The sequence below is a fragment of the Gadus chalcogrammus genome, chromosome 22 (assembly GCF_026213295.1).
Source record: "Gadus chalcogrammus isolate NIFS_2021 chromosome 22, NIFS_Gcha_1.0, whole genome shotgun sequence".
NCBI lineage: Eukaryota > Metazoa > Chordata > Actinopteri > Gadiformes > Gadidae > Gadus > Gadus chalcogrammus.
In genome coordinates this window covers 7,565,499-7,587,450 of record NC_079433.1, presented here as the reverse complement: position 1 = coordinate 7,587,450, position 21,952 = coordinate 7,565,499, and the positions used below count along the sequence as shown (strand labels likewise).

The 21,952-nt window shown below is 43.8% G+C and overlaps 2 protein-coding genes across 4 annotated transcripts; both read left to right on the top strand.

Annotated features, from left to right (window-relative positions):
* Positions 1-79: 79 nt before the first annotated feature.
* Positions 80-4,293, top strand: LOC130375898 (zona pellucida sperm-binding protein 4-like). 2 transcript variants are annotated; one of them, XM_056583057.1, is made up of 13 exons: positions 80-352; positions 786-1,397; positions 1,497-1,603; positions 1,750-1,918; positions 2,019-2,090; positions 2,174-2,296; positions 2,424-2,596; positions 3,024-3,121; positions 3,255-3,403; positions 3,498-3,708; positions 3,792-3,924; positions 4,049-4,114; positions 4,205-4,293. In XM_056583057.1, exons 1-13 carry the CDS (start codon positions 166-168, stop codon positions 4,211-4,213), a joined length of 2,109 nt encoding a protein of 702 aa, XP_056439032.1. In that variant the 5' UTR covers positions 80-165; the 3' UTR covers positions 4,214-4,293. The 2 variants fall into 2 exon arrangements, with proteins under 2 accessions (XP_056439032.1, XP_056439031.1); XM_056583056.1 differs by having other exon boundaries at positions 93-352; positions 768-1,397.
* Positions 4,294-5,852: 1,559 nt separating this feature from the next.
* Positions 5,853-20,979, top strand: LOC130375908 (cytosolic non-specific dipeptidase-like). 2 transcript variants are annotated; one of them, XM_056583070.1, is made up of 12 exons: positions 5,853-6,037; positions 6,480-6,559; positions 15,120-15,263; positions 15,946-16,108; positions 16,642-16,730; positions 17,031-17,231; positions 17,459-17,543; positions 17,978-18,138; positions 19,034-19,198; positions 19,584-19,725; positions 20,157-20,304; positions 20,749-20,979. In XM_056583070.1, the coding sequence occupies exons 2-12, from the start codon at positions 6,500-6,502 to the stop codon at positions 20,813-20,815; spliced, it is 1,425 nt and encodes a 474-aa protein (XP_056439045.1). In that variant the 5' UTR covers positions 5,853-6,037; positions 6,480-6,499; the 3' UTR covers positions 20,816-20,979. The 2 variants fall into 2 exon arrangements, with proteins under 2 accessions (XP_056439045.1, XP_056439046.1); XM_056583071.1 differs by lacking the exon at positions 5,853-6,037 and adding an exon at positions 6,040-6,125.
* Positions 20,980-21,952: the final 973 nt, after the last annotated feature.

Sequence of the window (21,952 nt, the reverse complement as noted above, 5' to 3'; positions counted from 1 at the left end):
GCGTCATCTCCCAAGCAGGTTTTAATTTGGCCCACCTGAGCAACAACGCTTATTGGTCGGCCACCCCTATTGGTGGTGAGTCAATTAGGCCAGCACGTTAAGAACTACATATACCCCGTGTGCCCTACAGCCATTTAGGTAAGTTCCTCCATTAGAGCAGTAGACATGGCTCGGCAGACGGCGCTCCGGATCTGCCTAGTGGTGGTGGCGGCGGTGGCGGCGGCGGCGGTGGCGGCGGCGATGACGACGACGACGACGACGGTGTCAGTCGCCGAAGTTCTGCAAAACGTCTCCCAGGGAGTCGATGACGAGTGGCCTGCGTTGAACGACGCCGTACTTGACAGGATGTTGGGTAAGTTTACCTATATCGGCATCATGCGGCGCTTTGCCACTCCTGACCATTTTTTTATTGCTCTTTTGCTCTGCGGATCTCAGCGTTCAAACTTCACTTGGTCAATGTGTTGGGACCAAGTGCTTCAAAACGCTTCATTGTGACGTGACCCAATGTATCCAAAAGTAGCCTATTTTAATGGGCTGTTTTAAACTAGCTAATATAAATGTTCATTTAGTAATTAATGCTGCAATTTATTATGGGATTACCTAGTTGTGTTTGCAACTGCCGATGTTTCTCATGCTAGACTTGGCAAAACGTGGGTCCTAGCCTAGGATACGCTATATAAAGGCTTATTCTGGATTTTTGTTATTGCTCCAACAATAATCCCCATGATGCGTGCTGCTGATCCAAGCCCTACTGTTAAACCGTTTAGGCGATTTCAACTTGGCAGGTGTGGTCGAAGCTGCCGTCGACACAGACACTACAGTCAACAAAAGTGCTGTCGATTCCGACTCCTGGGAGAGATTCCTGTGGGATGAGGGGCAGGACGAGGATGAGGAGCAGGACGACGATGAAGAGCAGGATGTAGACCCAGACCCTACAGTCAACAACGATGCTGCTGACTGGGCGAGATTCCTGTTGGAGGAGGATGAGGATGAAGAGCAGGATGAGGATGAAGAGCAGGGCGAGGGGCAGGACGAGGGGCAGGACGAGGGGCAGGACGACGATGAGGGGCAGGACGACGATGAAGAGCAGGACGACGATGAAGGGCAGGATGTAGACCCAGACCCTACAGTCAACAACGATGCTGCTGACGGGGCGAGATTCCTGTTAAAGGAGGATGAGGAGGAAGAGCAGGGCGAGGATGAGGATGAAGGGCAGGGCGAGGAGGAGCAGGATGAGGAGCAGGACGAGGACGAAGAGCAGGATGAGGATGACGCCTTGCCCCGGTCCTGGGGCCCAGTCGATTCCGTGTCTTCTCGGGAACTAAACCTGACGTGCAGCGACGATGCCTTTACATTTTCCATGCACTCTAGCCCCATTACTGAGCTGAGAGTAGTGGGTGAGTAGTCCTACGAATCTCTAAAATGTAGGAGTGGTGGCTGCAATGTTCGACGAAGGTGACTGCGTACAATCAGTTTCTCACATCACTACTCTACAGGTGCAGCGACCATACTGGTAAAGGCTCCCAAGTCGTGTGGCTACTCTGTGAGCCCTTATGGGAACACCGTAAGGGTGCCATACACTGGCTGTCACGTCGACGCTCAGGTAATTTTGCATGGAGGACGTTTCTCCAAATTGTTTTTTAAATGCATCTTTTTTAAACATTGTTTTTCTTTGTTCCTCTACTGAATCTTATAACTTGTTGATGCTTTGCATGTTAAAACCTGGGCGGGGGCTTCAATGTGCTTCAGAAGGGGCAGTACATCCTGAAGGTGTCCTACATCACTGAGCATGGGCGCTTGTTGGACGCCAACTTGTCTTGCACCGACGGCACTAATGTCACAGATATGCTGAACCCTAGGGCCGACGAAGCACCGTCAACCTCAAACTTTGCAGATTCCCCCACGGCCATGGCACAAAGTAGGTCTAAGCCTAGTTTGTTTTGAGATGCAGCCAAAAGTCTTCTGTACTGTGTTGTGATGGGGGTCCTGTGTGTCTGGCACCAATGTGCACTCCACAGATCAGCTGGACCCCAAGGGCGGGAACCCCAAGGGCGGGAACCCCGCGCACCCCTGTTTCCGCAAGGCACAAAGTAGGTTTAAGCATGGCTTTAGTTGTTTGAGATTCAACCTAAAATTGAAGCGCGTCATATTAGTTGCCCTTTTTTTCTTTCAGACTGTGACGTTGCTGTTGAAGAGCAGCTGCAGTGTGGATCTATCTGGATAAGCGAAGAAGATTGTGATCTAATGGGTTGCTGTTTCGACGATCATCATGCCAATTGCCATTACCCACTAGATGGTGGGTCTAGTTATCTCAAAGTCTGGCTTGCTTGAATAGTAATTTGATCCTCATCAATTACTGTCTTGCAGAGGTCGTTAATCGAGGCTGTAACATTGTACTAACCTATCCTATCATTTTTCTTTAGAATGCACTGTGGATAATCACTTTGTGTTTGGCATCCGCAAAGACTCTGCATCGATCCCTATTGACCCAACAAGACTCATTATTCCCAACTATCCCCATTGCGTTCCCATTATCGTCAACTCCCACTTTGCAATCTACAAGATCGGTCTGACTGATTGTGGCGTTCGTTCTTATGCAAGTATTGGGTCATCCTTCTGCCCTCCTCAGGTCCACCCTGATGTTCTCGCCTTCTAACCCTGCGTTCACACCAAAAGATGCATTTGCTGCCCGAACGCGTTGACGCCTGAGTTTTGCGGCGCGTCAAAGGTTTGCGGCGCGTCAAAAGTTGAAATATTTCAACTCGAGCAGCATTTGACGCGCCGCAAAATACGTGAACGCGCCCTTCGCCCGTGCCCGGCAGCGGGCACGGGCATGCCGCGCCACAAATCAGATTTTGACGCGCGTCAAATCAAGTTTTGCTGCCCGTTTTCTCGGCAGCAAATGCATCGGCAGTAAAGCAGCAACGCGTCTCTACATTCACTTTGAATGGGATCACGACGCGCGTCAACTTTTTGCATCTTTTGGTGTGAACGCAGGGTAACCCTTCCGTATCCACTTACAGGTGATTGGGTACACCAGCATTTACATGGTTGAGGTGCACACAGTAGTTGAGGCTCTCGATCTCAAGTATGGTGTGATAGCGAGGGAGGATGCTATCAGGTGAGATGAAATCAACCAACCTGATGACTTTCTCATCCGATTTGACAATGTTTATGTCTTCAATGTTTGTCCTCTCCAAAATGCCAGTATAAGGGCAGCTCTGAGGTATTCACCACACCCTGTTTTATGGTAGATTCATGATCGAGTGTCGCTACCCCCATACGGACTCCTGCGGCCTGTCGTTGGCCAGTGTGGGCTACACGGTGAGGGTCCCAATGCTGCAATTTCCCATCATGCTCAGCTCCCAGGGACGCTACAGTGTGCAGCTGAGACTCGCTCGAGGTGTGTCGGTGGGAAGAATTGGAACACTGCATAGTTGTCCCTTGGCTATGGCCCATGTGCGTAACCCAACCTTAATTTTTACTCCACCGACCAGATGCAAGCTTTGACTCTTACTACAGCAAGGACTCCTTGCCGTTGAGTGTCATTCTCGGTTCGCCGGTCTTCCTGGAGGTCAACCTCCTGGAGGACGTCGCGGTGGTGGGACGGGGATTTGGACAGAGACGGGGGAGGGCTGTGCTCGTGGTCAACTACTGCTTGGCCTTCCCTAGGAACGCCAATAAAGTGCTAGTGCTGGTTTACGAGGGGTAAGTACCAGCTTACGCTCAAGACGTTGGTATTTAGATTGCTCGTGTGCTAATTGACAACCTCACTTTGTCCTGCGTTGTAGCTGTGCAAACCCAAATGACCCTGGTACCTCCATCTTGTCTACGAGGGGCCCCGGCAGCCGTAAGCAGAAGCGCTTCTTGGTCAAAGCGTTCCAGTTCATGGATGTGCAAACCGACACGTACCTCGACGAAGAGGTGACTATCGTGGGGAACACGGAACTGTGGCCCAGTGGTTCTCTACCTTGCGTTTGTAGGGTGACAGACTTCCAATAGTTTTGAATCTGTTTCCACTGGTTTGAACTGGATTTTCTCCCTGCAGATCTTCTTCATGTGCTCGGCAGAAGTCTGTCTAAATAGACTATCGTGTGACAGAGGTTGCTTTGCGGTGGGTGGACAACTTTCACTTTATAATTTAGATTTTACCCATGTCACCGGGTATATGCTAATCAACCCTCTTTTGTGTTTCCTCCTACAGATACCATAATAGATTTGTGCTGTACCCAATGGGGAATAAAATAAAGTTTCTGACGATTTCTTAATTGCTGTAATCCATTTATTGTCACCAAATCACTCACTTAATGTAAGGTTTCGAACATCTATAAGTATACAATGAAGACCTGCCGTTAGTGTCGCTTATCTGAAGTATTTCAAAGGAAAGAACCGGACAAAATGGACCCTCTAGGTGTGGGCTGAAATACCTTCGGTATTGCAGTGGGTGAGCCGAGGGGTCCCGACTCCGGACTTTAGTTGTGCAAAAGCATCTGACAAAATTAAAAGCCGATCTCTTGACTTGAAACATCTACTGTCTACCTGAGAACTCCTTCAAGAGATTTGACCGATTTTGTTTCTATTCGCTTATGATCCTAATGACATCCCTTTCAATGTTTATTTTTAGTGGTTCCAATTTGAAATACTCATCAGGTCTAAATATAATGAGTCTTCCATAATTGGATGAGCTCTGTTTTGGTCATTTGAATTGGGAATTATGGGGTATTCTAGTGGTACGGATGATTGACTCCTAGTCCAAAGGTACTTTGTTTGATCTCCAATGTTTGTAGTATCCCTGAACAAGATGTCCTAGCACCTACCGGCTCTTAATGCACATTAATCCCTTACCTGTACCAAAAAGAACGTCTTATAATTACAAAATAATAACAAACAACAAAACTCAATTTAAATCATCCATCTACACAGAATATGCGGGTGTGACAAAGTCACTTACAGTGACATCATTAGGTTTGCTCTGATAATGCCCTCCATGGCATGGTAGAGACATGGATAACATTACATACCCTTTGCTTTATTTTCCCCTCGATTATCCAGGACCAACTACATCCAGGGGACCAAGATGCTCGGAGCCTACTTCCACAAGGTTTTACTGGAATAAATGGAGTAAAACAACACGGCAATCAACTATCAACTCACCTGTTGATTATGTATCATGGAGTCTTCTGCCAGCTCCCCTACAGACCTTGGGGCTTCAGTATTACACAGTATTGAACGTCCTTCAGCTACAGCAGTCTTACAATAAAGTATATTTTTCCCTTTGTACGAATTGGTGAATCCTGTGTATGCTGTTGATAATTGGGTGCATAAATAGTCGTATTTTTTCATACTATACTACTTTATTAAAATCTAGCAGCAAAGAGGAAAAATGAATTGAGCGATCACAAAAAACAAGTTAATTGTGCCTTCTGTGACAAAAAGGGATTGATGCCAACACTTTAAATGCTTGGCAAAAGTTACTCCTTAATATATATTCTGGCAATATATATATTGGCATCATTTATAAACCTCTATAACAGGTGTTTCAGTTGGCCTGTTCAAACTGATTTTGTAGTCTGGGAGTGTTAAAGCAGTAGGACACTAAATCTAAGGATTAGATTATCCTGCCAGCTTCATGCAGTGATTTAATTGGGCTGTATATCCATTTTAGCATCCTAAATCTGATCACTACTATGGGCTTTTGACTTGAAATATAGTGATGGCTAAACCACCCTGTGATATAACTTGCATAGTCAGCTTATCATGGGGTCATTTTGAAAGATTCACTCGCCGGTACAGAGAGGGCGCAATTTACTGACCATACTGGTCGTTCTTGTTCGTGGGTCTTTTTCAATTTGGTAAGATTTACATCATCCTTCAGCCTGGCTTGAAGAACTAGTAGTGCAACTGTGCAAGCAATCACAAAATAAAAGAAGTGTCGCTATCTTCTATATAAAGCATTGCCTTCCCCATGCTTTCGTAGCCTTCGACCAGGCTACAGCAGGACCCGAAGTTACGATGGATCACTTGGACATCAGCTGAGGTGGCTCACTTAACGTTCTTCATCTAAGTTACACCAGTGGAACCAAAACGAAACCAAAAAAGAGCTAACTGACCTGCACCGCATTAAAGTAATTTTCCTGCCAACTATATGTGACAAACATTGATATCATTGATCTGTAGGAAGATATGAATGTCGCAATTTCTTGTAGTGCAATCCTGAAAATATTCATCGAAGAAAAGTTTCAACGAACAACAAAGTACCAAAAAAAGAAACATCTTCTGATATGAAATGGCCTAACCTCCCGTTAAACTCGCTGACACGCCGGTCTGTGATACATAAGATCAGACAGCCACTATTAAGCTGCTGTTATCAGCAGGTTGAGGAAGGTGTGGTCTGTCAAACTCGGTCAACCTCACTATAAGAATGGAACCGAGTATCGACAGAGTCGCCCTTTACCCCTGACTTCTCTTCAACTCCACAGCTCTCCTATTTGCCGACAAGATGGCCCATCTCACAACCCTTTTCAAATACTTGGACGAACACCAGGATCTCTATGTTGAGGTGAGCGATTGGACCTTCTTCATCCTCAATTGTGCAATTACTGTGTCGTTTAGTTTTGTTTCCCGTAGGATATTCCAACACAGTCTCACTCCGAGAACGTCAAATACCGACTGTTGGCAAAGGCCCTTTAGCGTCGGTGACTGACGGGAAAGGTACCCTTTTTATTCGCTCGGTGACGGTAAAGGTACCCTTCGGCGTCTTCTGCATACGGAATGGGGGGTGCCTCACTACGTCTCTAATAGACGATGTGAGCATCTTTCCTATTGGATAGTTTTTTAGGATATTCTTCTGTGAAAATGGCGGACATACTTTTGATCCTGGGTGGAAAATATGATATTTTAGAATAGTTACACCATTAAAAGTGTTTATGTAAACATTTTTAGCGAGAAATGTGCATTTTACTTTCATAATCGTCGTTCGGCGAATGTGAAGGATGTTTGGTTTGATAGATATGACGAAGAATATTTCATCGGGCGATAATGGCCGGCGTACAGGCATCCCGGGCTCACGAAAATAGGTGACACTGTCACGTTATTTAATCTATTGAAACGTGATCAGGTACACGTATTTTCTAAATGTTCGTGTCAAAAAGCACATTTTTCAAACTCATGCATATCAATTGGAAGTATTTGTCGTGATTTGTCACTAAGCACGACTTCCATCTAAGGTTCTGTCCGGGAGCTTTCTCCCTATTGTCCCTTAAGGAGCTCCGTACAGAACATTTATTGTTAAAAATTGTCTGTGATAACTAAGAATATGACAGCTTTTCCAGTCTCACCAATATGCGCACAGATCGCACGGTTTGACACTTTCAAGATGCGTGCAGTAGCCTACATACGCCAAATGACCATTTCGTGTGCATACGATACGCAAAAGCCAGCATTAACTACTGTGGAGGGCGGATACGTCCATTTCGCGTGCATATGTGCATATGATACGAAAAACCCAGCATTAACTGAATGGGAGATGCAATATTTTAGGACAGATTCACCATTTAACGTGTTTCTAATGACATTTCTAGCGAGAAATGTACTTTTCCCTTGAATAATCCTCAGTCAGTGAATGTGTATGATCTTTATTAATCTTTATTATCTGAATGGGAAATGCAGCTCACGTGTTTCCTGCTTTTGTGTTATTAAACCGTTACTTTATGTAACTTTTAATGATATCATCTTGTTAGAAACACGTACGTTTTCGTGAACACTGGATTACGTCGCATTTCAACATAAAATAGCGTGTTATACACACACACACACACACACACACACACACACACACACACACACACACACTGCATTTCGCTGCCAAATAAATAAATACTAAGGCAGAATAAAGAATAAATTAATTCATTATCATTCAACTTCAACATGCGTTATTACAGTATAGTGGTGGAGGGATGACGTGTGTTGGCCAACCCGGAAGTGAGCGTCGCCCTGGGTTCCCTTGACAAAAAGCCAACGGGTTTTTCCATTTGATTTTGGATTATTGCAGAAAAATTAGCATCTTTGAAGCACCTCCTCAAAAACTGAAAATAAATAAAAATAACTGTGCTCCAAAGAAAGAAATGTAAACCAATGCATTCCGAATGGGAGTGTTTCTCCGATTTTTCCATGCTACACAGAACGAAATGTAAACCCATGCAAATAAAGACTTCATGGTCATAATCATTTAAATATCATTAATCTCCTGAGGGTGGTATTCTATTTTTTTCAACGGGGCTGAATCCAGTCACTTGACCGTCATGGTTGCTATGGTGGTTGCTATCCACCAGCCCCTCTAATCCTTACATGGCTCTAAAAACCACGCGGCAAATGAGCTGCCGTAATTTGTGTTGTTTTTGTCGTAAACTAGTGTCCGATGGTTAAAAAATAGACGGATATTCCAAGGTATCCTTAAAAGGCAGCTTGGATATTTTCTGCAGTTTAGACTTCTTCTATAACCTATTTTTGAAAGCAAAACACCAAGCTCATTGATTTAACGAGGCAGGGTTATTTGAAACAATTTATTAAATAAATATTTATGAGAGGTCATTCCTTCTCCTGAGTTTTCTTCCTATTTATGTCTAGTGTACAACCCTACTGTCCACAAGCATCACCCCCCCCCTCCCCATATGGATTTGGAGAATTGTTGCCACGTCCCAGTGGTGGAGGTATCATATATATGAAAGAGGGCATTCAATTATACTACAATGATCAATTAGGAGGCCGAAGCCCTAAAGGAAGTGATGCAATAGGTGACTGGGTCGACGACATTTAAGTAAGCTTTACTTTGAGGTCTCTTATATATCAAAGGGGGTCTCAAAGGACGCATACGCTTCAACCTGTGGCTCCGGTCCTACAGGAAATGACTCAGCAAGTGCTCCATCTCGTTGCACCTGCACCCAGCGGCTCGCTTGCAAGATTTTGGCCTGAAGTTATTCCCAGACCTACACCGTAGCCATCCAACCTGCATATCTGAGAATCAGGCCTCTCTTTAATAATGACAAAATGTATGAGAGAAATACACATTAACTTTTGACTCATAAGCGGCGTGGTGCCGGCTCCTTTTGACCTTTTGACCCCAGACTTCTGGGGGAATAGCTGAATCAATTCATTAGTCAATCAAAAGCATGTAAAGAGGGAGAACAAGGTGTCCTTCAACATCTACGCTTCCAGGCGATTGCAACGGTGCCACACATGAGCATATTCGAACATGTTTAATGGTAGTAATTAGCTGTCGAAATTGGAGGCCTTAATCAATAATGAGCAGCTATTGATTTGCTTCCCGATAGAAATTTGTGACAAATGACATGTTATTTAGCCTCTACACGTTGAGTTGAGTCCAATGACACCAAGCATGACACTCTGGAAAATGGTAACATGTATTTTACATGGTACACCTAGGTCTAGGACATGATCTAGGTGTAGCAAGAGGGCGAGCTTGATCTCATTGGACTCAGCTTAACGTGTAGATGCTAAATAACATGTAATTTGTCAAAAATCTCCATCGGGAAGCAAATCTATAGCTGGTCATTATTGATAAAGGCCTCCAAAATCGACAGCTAATTACTACCCCGAAACATATTCAAATATGATCATGTGTGGCACTGTTGCAATCGCCTCGAAACGTAGATGTCAAAGGACACCTTGTTTGCCCCGTTACGTAACCGGGAAGATATTTTCATACTTCTAATGAATTGATTCATATTTTAAGGTTCTCGGAGTGAGACTTTAAGCGGCTGCAGCAGAAGTGTTGAGACGAAAGATGATATCAAGACATTTATAGAATATTCACATTCACATTATGATTCTTCGTCATAACATCCGACCAAACATCCTTTACAGTCACCAAGCGAGGATTATGAAAGTCCAGGCCCCCCCTTCCGGCACTCAAGGTCAGACTGGGCCAAGTTTAGGGCAGGAAGGGCCCCCCATTCCGGCCCTCGGGGTCCGACCGGGCCAAGTTTCGGTGCGGGGATCCCAGTTAGGCCTTAGAATAAGGTATTCAAATTTCAGGGCGGTAGGACCTTCCTATCTCAAAAACTGTTTTTCCACCACATTCTGAACCATTAGGTCTTGCAGGTAACACATCTGAGGGGCTTTGTCCTTTAGGCCGAAGCCCTAAAGGAAGTGATGCAATAGGTGACTGGGTCGACAACATTTAAGTATGCTTTACTTTGAGGTCTCTTATATATATCAAAGGGGGTCTCAAAGGACGCATACGCTTCAACCTGTGGCTCCAGCCCTACAGGAAATGACTCAGCAAGTGCTCCATCTCGTTGCACCTGCACCCAGCGGCTCGCTTGCAAGATTTTGGCCTGAAGTTCTTCCCAGACCTACACCCTAGCCATCCAACACGCATATCTTAGAATCAGGCTTCTCTTTAATAATGACAAAAAGCTATTAGAGAAATACACATTCACTTTTTGTTATCTCATAAGCGGCGTGGTGCCGGCTCCTTTTGACCTTTTGACCCCAGACTTCAAAAACGTGGCCACAGGCCAGCTGTGACTACACACCTTAAGCCACAAATGTACACCTCCATCCCACAAAAAATGGGGACTAGAAACTAACCTCTGTCTTATGTACATTTACCGTACTGTGGGAGGTCACGCCCCTTTTCCGGCCTTTTCGAGATAGCTAGGGATGCTAAAATGTTTACACACATTTCCCGGGGCCCCGAGAACGACATATCCGAGATTTGGAGTTCTAGCCCTTAGAGAAAAAAAGTTTTCCCAAATGGACTGTAATTTGGACAAAGCCCCTCAGATGTGTTACCTGCAAGACCTAATGGTTCAGAATGTGGTGGAAAAACAGTTTTTGAGATAGGAAGGTCCTACCGCCCTGGAATTTGAATACCTTATTCTAAGGCCTAACTGGGATCCCCGCACCGAAACTTGGCCCGGTCGGACCCCGAGGGCCGGAATGGGGGGCCCTTCCTGCCCTAAACTTGGTCTCCCCCTCCCCCAAGGCCCGCAACCTTGGCGTAATCTTTGATTCCACCCTCTCCCTTGAACCCCACATCCGCCACACTGTCAAAACTTCCTTCTATCACCTCCGTAATATTGCAAAGATCAGATCCTCCCTCACACCTCACGCTGCAGAAAGACTCATCCATGCCTTCATCTCCTCCCGCCTTGATTATTGCAATTCACTCCTCGCCGGCATCTCCACCACCTCCATCAACAGACTCCAACTGGTCCAGAATGCAGCAGCCCGTCTCCTCACTCATACTAAAGCGTGGCACCACATCACCCCAGTCCTCAAGAATCTCCACTGGCTCCCCATCTCACATCGGATCCACTACAAACTCCTGGTCCTCACCTACAAAGCTCTCCACCATATGGCCCCCCCATATCTCTCTGATCTCCTCTCCCTCTACCAACCCCCCCGGGCCCTCAGATCCTCCTCAGCTGGTCTCCTCTCCACCCACACATCAAAACGCCACAGCCTAGGTGACAGAGCCTTCTCCAGGACATCTCCCAGGCTCTGGAACTCCCTCCCCCAGCATATTCGTGACTCTGAGTCCCTCGCCATCTTCCAGTCCCGCCTCAAGACTCATCTCTTCTCCTCTGCCTACCCCTAGATCACTCACTATCTCTAGCCCCATCAACTTTTTTTTCTCTTGTTTATCTATTTTTGTGCCCCTATGTAAAGCGCTTTGAGTACGTGAAAAGCGCTATATAAATTGAATCTATTATTATTATTATTATTAAACTTGGCCCAGTCGGACCTTGAGTGCCGGAAGGGGGGGCCTGGACTTTCATAATCCTCGCTTGGTGACTGTAAAGGATGTTTGGTTGGATGTTATGACGAAGAATCATAATGTGAATGTGAATATTCTATAAATGTCTTGATATCATCTTTCGTCTCAACACTTCTGCTGCAGCCGCTTAAAGTCTCACTCCGAGAACCTTAAAATATGAATCAATTCATTAGAAGTATGAAAATATCTTCCCGGTTACGTAACGGGGCAAACAAGGTGTCCTTTGACATCTACGTTTCGAGGCGATTGCAACAGTGCCACACATGATCATATTTGAATATGTTTCGGGGTAGTAATTAGCTGTCGATTTTGGAGGCCTTTATCAATAATGACCAGCTATAGATTTGCTTCCCGATGGAGATTTTTGACAAATTACATGTTATTTAGCATCTACACGTTAAGCTGAGTCCAATGAGATCAAGCTCGCCCTCTTGCTACACCTAGATCATGTCCTAGACCTAGGTGTACCATGTAAAATACATGTTACCATTTTCCAGAGTGTCATGCTTGGTGTCATTGGACTCAACTCAACGTGTAGAGGCTAAATAACATGTCATTTGTCACAAATTTCTATCGGGAAGCAAATCAATAGCTGCTCATTATTGATTAAGGCCTCCAATTTCGACAGCTAATTACTACCATTAAACATGTTCGAATATGCTCATGTGTGGCACCGTTGCAATCGCCTGGAAGCGTAGATGTTGAAGGACACCTTGTTCTCCCTCTTTACATGCTTTTGATTGACTAATGAATTGATTCAGCTATTCCCCCAGAAGTCTGGGGTCAAAAGGTCAAAAGGAGCCGGCACCACGCCGCTTATGAGTCAAAAGTTAATGTGTATTTCTCTCATACATTTTGTCATTATTAAAGAGAGGCCTGATTCTCAGATATGCAGGTTGGATGGCTACGGTGTAGGTCTGGGAATAACTTCAGGCCAAAATCTTGCAAGCGAGCCGCTGGGTGCAGGTGCAACGAGATGGAGCACTTGCTGAGTCATTTCCTGTAGGACCGGAGCCACAGGTTGAAGCGTATGCGTCCTTTGAGACCCCCTTTGATATATAAGAGACCTCAAAGTAAAGCTTACTTAAATGTCGTCGACCCAGTCACCTATTGCATCACTTCCTTTAGGGCTTTGGCCTCCTAATTGATCATTGTAGTATAATTGAATGCCCTCTTTCATATATATGATACCTCCACCACTGGGACGTGGCAACAATTCTCCAAATCCATATGGGGAGGGGGGGGGTGATGCTTGTGGACAGTAGGGTTGTACACTAGACATAAATAGGAAGAAAACTCAGGAGAAGGAATGACCTCTCATAAATATTTATTTAATAAATTGTTTCAAATAACCCTGCCTCGTTAAATCAATGAGCTTGGTGTTTTGCTTTCAAAAATAGGTTATAGAAGAAGTCTAAACTGCAGAAAATATCCAAGCTGCCTTTTAAGGATACCTTGGAATATCCGTCTATTTTTTAACCATCGGACACTAGTTTACGACAAAAACAACACAAATTACGGCAGCTCATTTGCCGCGTGGTTTTTAGAGCCATGTAAGGATTAGAGGGGCTGGTGGATAGCAACCACCATAGCAACCATGACGGTCAAGTGACTGGATTCAGCCCCGTTGAAAAAAATAGAATACCACCCTCAGGAGATTAATGATATTTAAATGATTATGACCATGAAGTCTTTATTTGCATGGGTTTACATTTCGTTCTGTGTAGCATGGAAAAATCGGAGAAACACTCTCATTCGGAATGCATTGGTTTACATTTCTTTCTTTGGAGCACAGTTATTTTTATTTATTTTCAGTTTTTGAGGAGGTGCTTCAAAGATGCTAATTTTTCTGCAATAATCCAAAATCAAATGGAAAAACCCGTTGGCTTTTTGTCAAGGGAACCCAGGGCGACGCTCACTTCCGGGTTGGCCAACACACGTCATCCCTCCACCACTATACTGTAATAACGCATGTTGAAGTTGAATGATAATGAATTAATTTATTCTTTATTCTGCCTTAGTATTTATTTATTTGGCAGCGAAATGCAGTGTGTGTGTGTGTGTGTGTGTGTGTGTGTGTGTGTATAACACGCTATTTTATGTTGAAATGCGACGTAATCCAGTGTTCACGAAAACGTACGTGTTTCTAACAAGATGATATCATTAAAAGTTACATAAAGTAACGGTTTAATAACACAAAAGCAGGAAACACGTGAGCTGCATTTCCCATTCAGATAATAAAGATTAATAAAGATCATACACATTCACTGACTGAGGATTATTCAAGGGAAAAGTACATTTCTCGCTAGAAATGTCATTAGAAACACGTTAAATGGTGAATCTGTCCTAAAATATTGCATCTCCCATTCAGTTAATGCTGGGTTTTTCGTATCATATGCACATATGCACGCGAAATGGACGTATCCGCCCTCCACAGTAGTTAATGCTGGCTTTTGCGTATCGTATGCACACGAAATGGTCATTTGGCGTATGTAGGCTACTGCACGCATCTTGAAAGTGTCAAACCGTGCGATCTGTGCGCATATTGGTGAGACTGGAAAAGCTGTCATATTCTTAGTTATCACAGACAATTTTTAACAATAAATGTTCTGTACGGAGCTCCTTAAGGGACAATAGGGAGAAAGCTCCCGGACAGAACCTTAGATGGAAGTCGTGCTTAGTGACAAATCACGACAAATACTTCCAATTGATATGCATGAGTTTGAAAAATGTGCTTTTTGACACGAACATTTAGAAAATACGTGTACCTGATCACGTTTCAATAGATTAAATAACGTGACAGTGTCACCTATTTTCGTGAGCCCGGGATGCCTGTACGCCGGCCATTATCGCCCGATGAAATATTCTTCGTCATATCTATCAAACCAAACATCCTTCACATTCGCCGAACGACGATTATGAAAGTAAAATGCACATTTCTCGCTAAAAATGTTTACATAAACACTTTTAATGGTGTAACTATTCTAAAATATCATATTTTCCACCCAGGATAAAAAGTATGTCCGCCATTTTCACAGAAGAATATCCTAAAAAACTATCCAATAGGAAAGATGCTCACATCGTCTATTAGAGACGTAGTGAGGCACCCCCCATTCCGTATGCAGAAGACGCCGAAGGGTACCTTTACCGTCACCGAGCGAATAAAAAGGGTACCTTTCCCGTCAGTCACCGACGCTAAAGGGCCTTTGCCAACAGTCGGTATTTGACGTTCTCGGAGTGAGACTGTGTTGGATATTCATGAATATTCGTTAAAACAACAAATTAATGATTTGCTTTTTGTTTTGTTCTTTCCAAGCGCCTGGCGGAATGGGTGGCTGTCCAGAGTGTATCTGCCTGGCCGGAGAAGCGTGGGGAGATCAAGAAGATGATGGACATGGCAGCAAAAGACATCGAGAGACTGGGGGGCACAGTAGAGATGGTGGACAACGGCAAACAGAAGGTGAGCCATATGTTGCAATTTCACCTTTTAACTACACCTGGTAGGCCTATTTGTTGATTAATAGCCCCACCAATAGGAAAACACCTGAAAACAGGTGTTTTCAGGTGTCCGTCTTGTTGAATTGAAATCTTTAATATCGTCGTTGTCCTTGTTGCTTTAGAGATTTACATGGGGTTGATTTAAATAACCATGGGTACATTTTTCTTAATTTATTGCAATCTGAATCAGAAAGAATTTAAGGCAGATTCTAAATTCTGTGCATACGATTTGGTTCTGATATGTTGGTTAGGTTGGTAAAGGAAATTAGACAGAGGTCAAATGACCAAAAGCAGCCGTATAATTGAACAATGAAATGAGATTAATGCAAAACTATCTAAAATATAGGTAATAAAGAGGGCATATTGATGGTTATGAAATGTTTTTTTCAGCCTGTACCGGATATTTGTATTGTGTTGAGTAGGTACCTATAATACATTTAGCCTATTCGTGACGAACGGGGGATTTTACCCCGGCCCTTTACATTTAAGCTAACAGATATATCTATTCTAAAAATAAATCATATAACTTCAGAATAATCTGGTGGCGGGCCAGATATTATGTCTGGCGGGCCAGTTATGGCCCGCGGGCCGCCATTTGCCGGCCCCTGCTTTAGATGATGGTGATGCTTTTTGTCCCTGTCCAGCTTCCATCCGGGGAGGAGATCCCCCTGCCCCCCATTGTCCTGGGCCAGCTTGGTTCTGACCCGGCCAAGAAGACCGTTTGTATCTACGGTCACCTGGACGTCCAGCCGGCCAAACTTGAAGATGGCTGGGACACGGAGCCCTTCACACTGGTGGAGAAAGACGGTCAGCACCTATTTATTACATTGCAGTTTTTATGTTTCCCTTCTTTTGAAGCCCAGGGTTAAATTTAGGATGGTTTGTTAGTTCTATTGTGAAAACGTCAGACGGTTCTGAGCATTGTTGGTATGTAGTTGGACGAGTTTGGTTGGAGTTGCGGGGCAGGTGTGGCTGCTGATTTGTTTAGCTTTATATATGCACATAAATAATCCTATTTTTCGCAGTTCGAAGATTAAATATTCCATTCGGCTGTGGTAGTAAGTGTGTTGTACTTTTTGTAGCATAGTATTTAGCATGTGTCTTCTCCTTTGGAGATATGTAACCAAGCTAGATAGGAGCGTGACTATTGGATTAAATTTAGGATGATCCACTCTCACACACAAAAGGCTAATTTCCACTACAGTAATGTTTCAGTCCCTTGCCTCTTTATTACTAGTACCAGTGGTGAGAATAGACAAATTGTAAATCAACTTTCGAGTTTATGAAAGGGTCATCGCTATAGTAACATCATGTGTATATTTTGTACCTCTTGCCCATAGGTAAGCTCTTCGGAAGAGGGTCCACAGACGACAAGGGTCCCGTGCTGGCCTGGTTTAACTGCATAGAGGCGTACCAGAAGATCCAGCAGGTATGGATGCCTCCTGTGCTGTAACTGGTTTATGTTTCACCACTGTTACATAATGAAATGTTCTGGAAGAATCAAAAGGAATCCTTGGCGGTTATTTAAGGGTGTGACCAGGCTCATACCTACGGTTGGCCATCGAGAACCGCTTCCAATTTAGAACCGTGTGAGCATTGACATTTTAAGACTAAGCATCTACGTAGTAGTAATAAAGCAAATAAAAAGAAAAAAACAGGCAATAAGAGTGAATATAATTGTGAAAAATACAGAATATTGAAATGTGAATCTTGGTTCTTCTGGGAACAGGACCTTCCCATCAACATCAAGTTCTGCTTTGAGGGGATGGAGGAGTCAGACTCAGAGGGTTTGGATGAGCTCATCTTCGCCCGCAAGGACACCTTCCTGAAGGACGTGGACTATGTGGTCATCTCAGACAACTACTGGCTGGGCAAGACCAAGCCCTGCATCACCTACGGCCTCCGAGGCATCTGCTACTTCTTCATGGAGGTTCACTTTCACTTTCTCTTCTGGTTGCTGATTTGTAAAATGTTTATGTTCATTGTGTTTCTGGACCCGTGTGGCCTAGCCTTATGTGAAATAGTTGTCAAAATAGAACCCTCTGGCTAGGAACTGTAAAGGGAAACAGAAAAGTGAATAAAACATAATCAAGAGCCTGGCATCAGTGTTGAATGCCATAACGACAATGTATATTATTACATCTTTCTTCACGCTAGGTGGAGTGTGGCGATAAGGACCTTCACTCTGGCGTGTTCGGCGGCTCCGTTCATGAAGCCATGACCGACCTCATCACACTCATGGGTGAGTTCAAACCTATATTTATGTCCAAACCTATAAAATATAACTGTTAGTCGCTTTATTGAAAAGCTTCTACTAAATAACTTGACAGTGCAGGTTTTTATAATGCTATGACTATATCACACTTTCCTGACTGTAGCTACCCCTCAGCCAAAATTAGCTTCTTATTTGAAGAGGGATTAACTACATCTGGCAACCCATTTAAACCCATACATTATGCCCATGGGAATAACTTAATGGCAACATTTCCTTAATAGAGGACTTGAAATCTTTCTACAGGAATGCCTACAAGCAGCTTGCAGATATTGTGGGTTCTGGGGTTCAAACCCAGAACATTTCCATGTCATGAGACGACCTAAGAGACCTGTACCACCGTGCCCCCACATTATGAAGATAGTACCCACGCCTCTCCCTATGTTTATAATGTGTCCACCCAGGCTCCCTGGTGGACAAGAAGGGGAGGATCCAGGTGCCAGGGATGTACGACAACGTGGCTGATGTCACCGAGGAGGAGCAGCAGCTGTACGAGAAGATCGAGTTCGACCTGGGAGAGTACTGCAAGGATGCAGGCGTCCACAAGCTGCTGCACTCCACCAAGGCAAGCAGGGCTTTGGGAATTACTCAGAATCAGGGAGAGAATTAGAATCAGAGTTGTGATGTCACAGGCTATGGAGTTCGACTTGTGTGTCACATGATCTTAAAGGACAATTCCGGTATGTTGAACATTGAGCCCCCTTTCTGGTTTGTCTAGGACGAAATAGAGTGGTTAACACCGAAATTTGGTCCTGTCTCCAGTATTTGGCTTATTTCGAATCGCTCCTACCTGCTTCACAATGGCTGGCTATGGGCATTCACAAACCTGTCCTTAAAACCCCCCTCAATGTTCGTTTTCAGAAATGTGAAACTCATCGAGTGGTTACTGGTGTTCGTTGATGTTCCTCATCAGGTATCATAGCGAAATACAGTTTCTGTCGTGTTTTATTTGGCATTTTGAAAATCGGCATTTTGTAAATGAAACGGAAACCTGACCGGAAACGGGAAGGGGGGCTGGTTGTAGTCTTTTCGCTCGGTTCTAGCCCTACTGTGTATACGGAGAATTGAGTGAAAAGACTACAACCACCTCTCCTTTCCGAAACCGGTCCAGTTTCCGTTTCATTTGCAAAATGCAGATTTAACACGGCAGAAGCTGTATTTCGCTATGATACTTGATGAGGAACATCAACAACATCACTAACCACTCGATGAGTTTCACATTTCTGAAAACAAACGTTTAGGGGTGTTTAAGGACAGGTTTGTGAATGCCCATAGCCAGCCATTGTGAAGCAGGCAGGGGCAATTCGAAATTAGCCAAATACTCGAGACGGGAACAATAGTAAAAATTTCGGTGTTCACAACTCTATTTCATCCTAGACAAACCAGAAAGGGGGCTCAAGGTTCAAAATGCCGGAATTTTCCTTTAATATCATAGTAATTGTGGTAATTATTTAATGAAGGAGCAAATCCTCATGCACCGCTGGAGGTATCCATCTCTCTCTCTCCACGGCATCGAGGGGGCGTTCTCTGATGGAGGGGCCAAGACGGTTATTCCCAGGAAAGTCATTGGAAAATTCTCCATCCGCCTTGTCCCGGACATGGACCCTGAAGTGGTGGAGAAACAGGTAGCTAACCACATACAAGAAGCCTTGTGACGACCCAGGTTTGAGTCTAACCTGCTAGGCATAGCATATCATCCCATCTCTTGAGAAGAGAGGGAATGAAATGTATGTCATTCCCTCTCTCTTTCAACCCCCTTTCCTCTATCTTCACTCCACCTTCCAGAACGGCACACACCCCTATTCAAATATCTTTACAAATATATTTATTTAAAATGTCATAAAAATTACAAAAAGACAAGAGTGTCTGCAGGTAATATTTATTATGCAATGTTTTTTTATGCAATGAAGAATTAAATTATTTATCAGTACAGCTAGTACATTTTGCACTAGCTGTTTTTCATGCTACAAGCATCTTAAATGTTGTACTTCTTCATCCTGTCCTGTCCAGGTGGTAGATTACATGCAGAAGAAGTTCTCTGAGCTGGGGAGTCCCAACAAGATGACGGTCAGCATGGGCCACGGTGCCAAGGCATGGGTCTCCGACTTCAACCACCCTCACTACATGGCCGGTCGCAAGGCTATGAAGACAGGTATACCCTCCACCAACAGAGAACTATTTGTGTTATCATTGCGATCTATCGGTAACAAATTTAGCTAATGTCTTCTAATTCTCCATCTCCCTCAAACCACATTACCTTTTATGTTCATTGTAATTATTTTTTCTTCTGTGAATTGTATGATTTTTTTTTACTTAAAAAATCACTATATCGTGATACGTGGATTAACGCTTCTCTACCCACTACAATGTAATTCTCCAGAAAACCTTGAGGGAATAATAACATTACTATTCTTCCCTAACTGTTTCTGATGTGTTACATTGTAGTGGGTAGAGAATTTAAATATCCACTCAGGTCCTCAGACAAACAACCAGGGCCCTCATCATTTATGGAGAAAGTAATACAGTTAGGAGGGACCTTGTGGCCATTTTGTTTTCCCTCTCTCATTTCCCGATGTTCCTCAGTCTTCGGCGTGGAGCCGGACCTGACCCGCGAGGGCGGCAGCATCCCGGTCGCGCTGACCTTCCAGGAGGCCACGGGACGCAACGTCATGCTGCTCCCCCTCGGGTCCTCAGACGACGGGGCCCACTCTCAGAACGAGAAGTTCAACAGGTACGCTTTCTATTGAGGTGTTTGGAAATACTCATCAGGTCTAAATAATGAGACTTCTATAATCCAATAAACTCTGTTTTGGTCATTGGAACGATGGGGTAGTCTAGTGGTTCGGATGATTGACTCCTAGTCCAAAGGTTCTGGGTTTGATCCCCCATGTTTTTAGTATCCCTGAACAAGATGTCCTAACCCCTACCGGTTCTGAATGCACATTAATCCCTTACCTGTACCAAAAATATGCCTTATAATTACAAAATAATAAAACTTAATAACAATTTAAATCATCCATCTACACAGAATATGTTGGTGTGACAAAGGGACTTACATTGACATCATTATTAGGTTTGCTCAGAGTTGAAGGGAATTAATGCCCTCCATGGCATGTTAGAGACATGGATAACATTACAAATCCTTTGATTTTCTCTTACTCCCTCAATTATCCAGGACCAACTACATCCAGGGGACCAAGATGCTCGGAGCATACTTCCATGAGGTTTCCCTACTGGAATAAATGGAGTAAAACAACACGGCAATCAACTATCAACGCACCTGTTGACTATGTATCATGGAGTCTTCTGCCAGCTCCCCTACAGACCTTGGGGCTTCAGTATTACACAGTATTGAACGTCCTTTTAACAGCTACAGCAGAGTCTTACAATAAAGTATATTTTTCCCTTTGTACGAATTGGTGAATCCTGTGTATGCTGTTGATAATTGGGTGCATAAATAGTCATATTTTTTCATACTATACTACTTTATCAATTAAAATCTAGCAGCAAAGAGGAAAAATGTATTGAGCCATCACAAAAAACAAGTAAATTATGCCTTCTGTGACAACAAAAAGGGATTGATGCCAACACTTTTAATGCTTGGCAAAAGTTACTCCTTAATATATATTCTGGCAATATATATATTGGCATCATTTATAAACCTCTATAACTGGTGTTTCAGTTGGCCTGTTCAAACTGATTTTGTAGTCTGGGAGTGTTAAAGCAGTAGGACACTAAGTCTAAGGATTAGATTAACCTGCCAGCTTCATGCAGTGATTTCATTGGGCTGTAGCCTATATCCATTTTAGCATCCTGAATGTGATCACTACTATGGGGTTTTGACTTGAAACATAGTGATGGCTAAACCACCCTGTGATATAACTTGCATAGTCTGCTTATCATGGGGTCATTTTGAAAGATTCACTCGCCGGTACAGAGAGGGCGCAATTTAGTGACCATACTGGTCGTTCTTGTTCGTGGGTCTATTTCAATTTGGTAAGATTTACATCATCCTTCAGCCTGGCTTGAAGAACTAGTAGTGCAACTGTGCAAGCAATCACAAAATAAAAGAAGTGTCGCTATCTTCTATATAAAGCATTGCCTTCCCCATGCTTTCGTAGCCTTCGACCAGGCTACAGCAGGACCCGAAGTTACGATGGATCACTTGGACATCAGCTGAGGTGGCTCACTTAACGTTCTTCATCTAAGTTACACCAGGGGAACCAAAACGAAACCAAAAAAGAGCTAACTGACCTGCACCGCATTAAATTAAATTTCCTGCCAACTATATGTGACAAACATTATCATTGATCTGTAGGAAGATATGAATGTCGCAATTTCTTGTAGTGCAATCCTGAATATATTAATTCAAGAAAAGT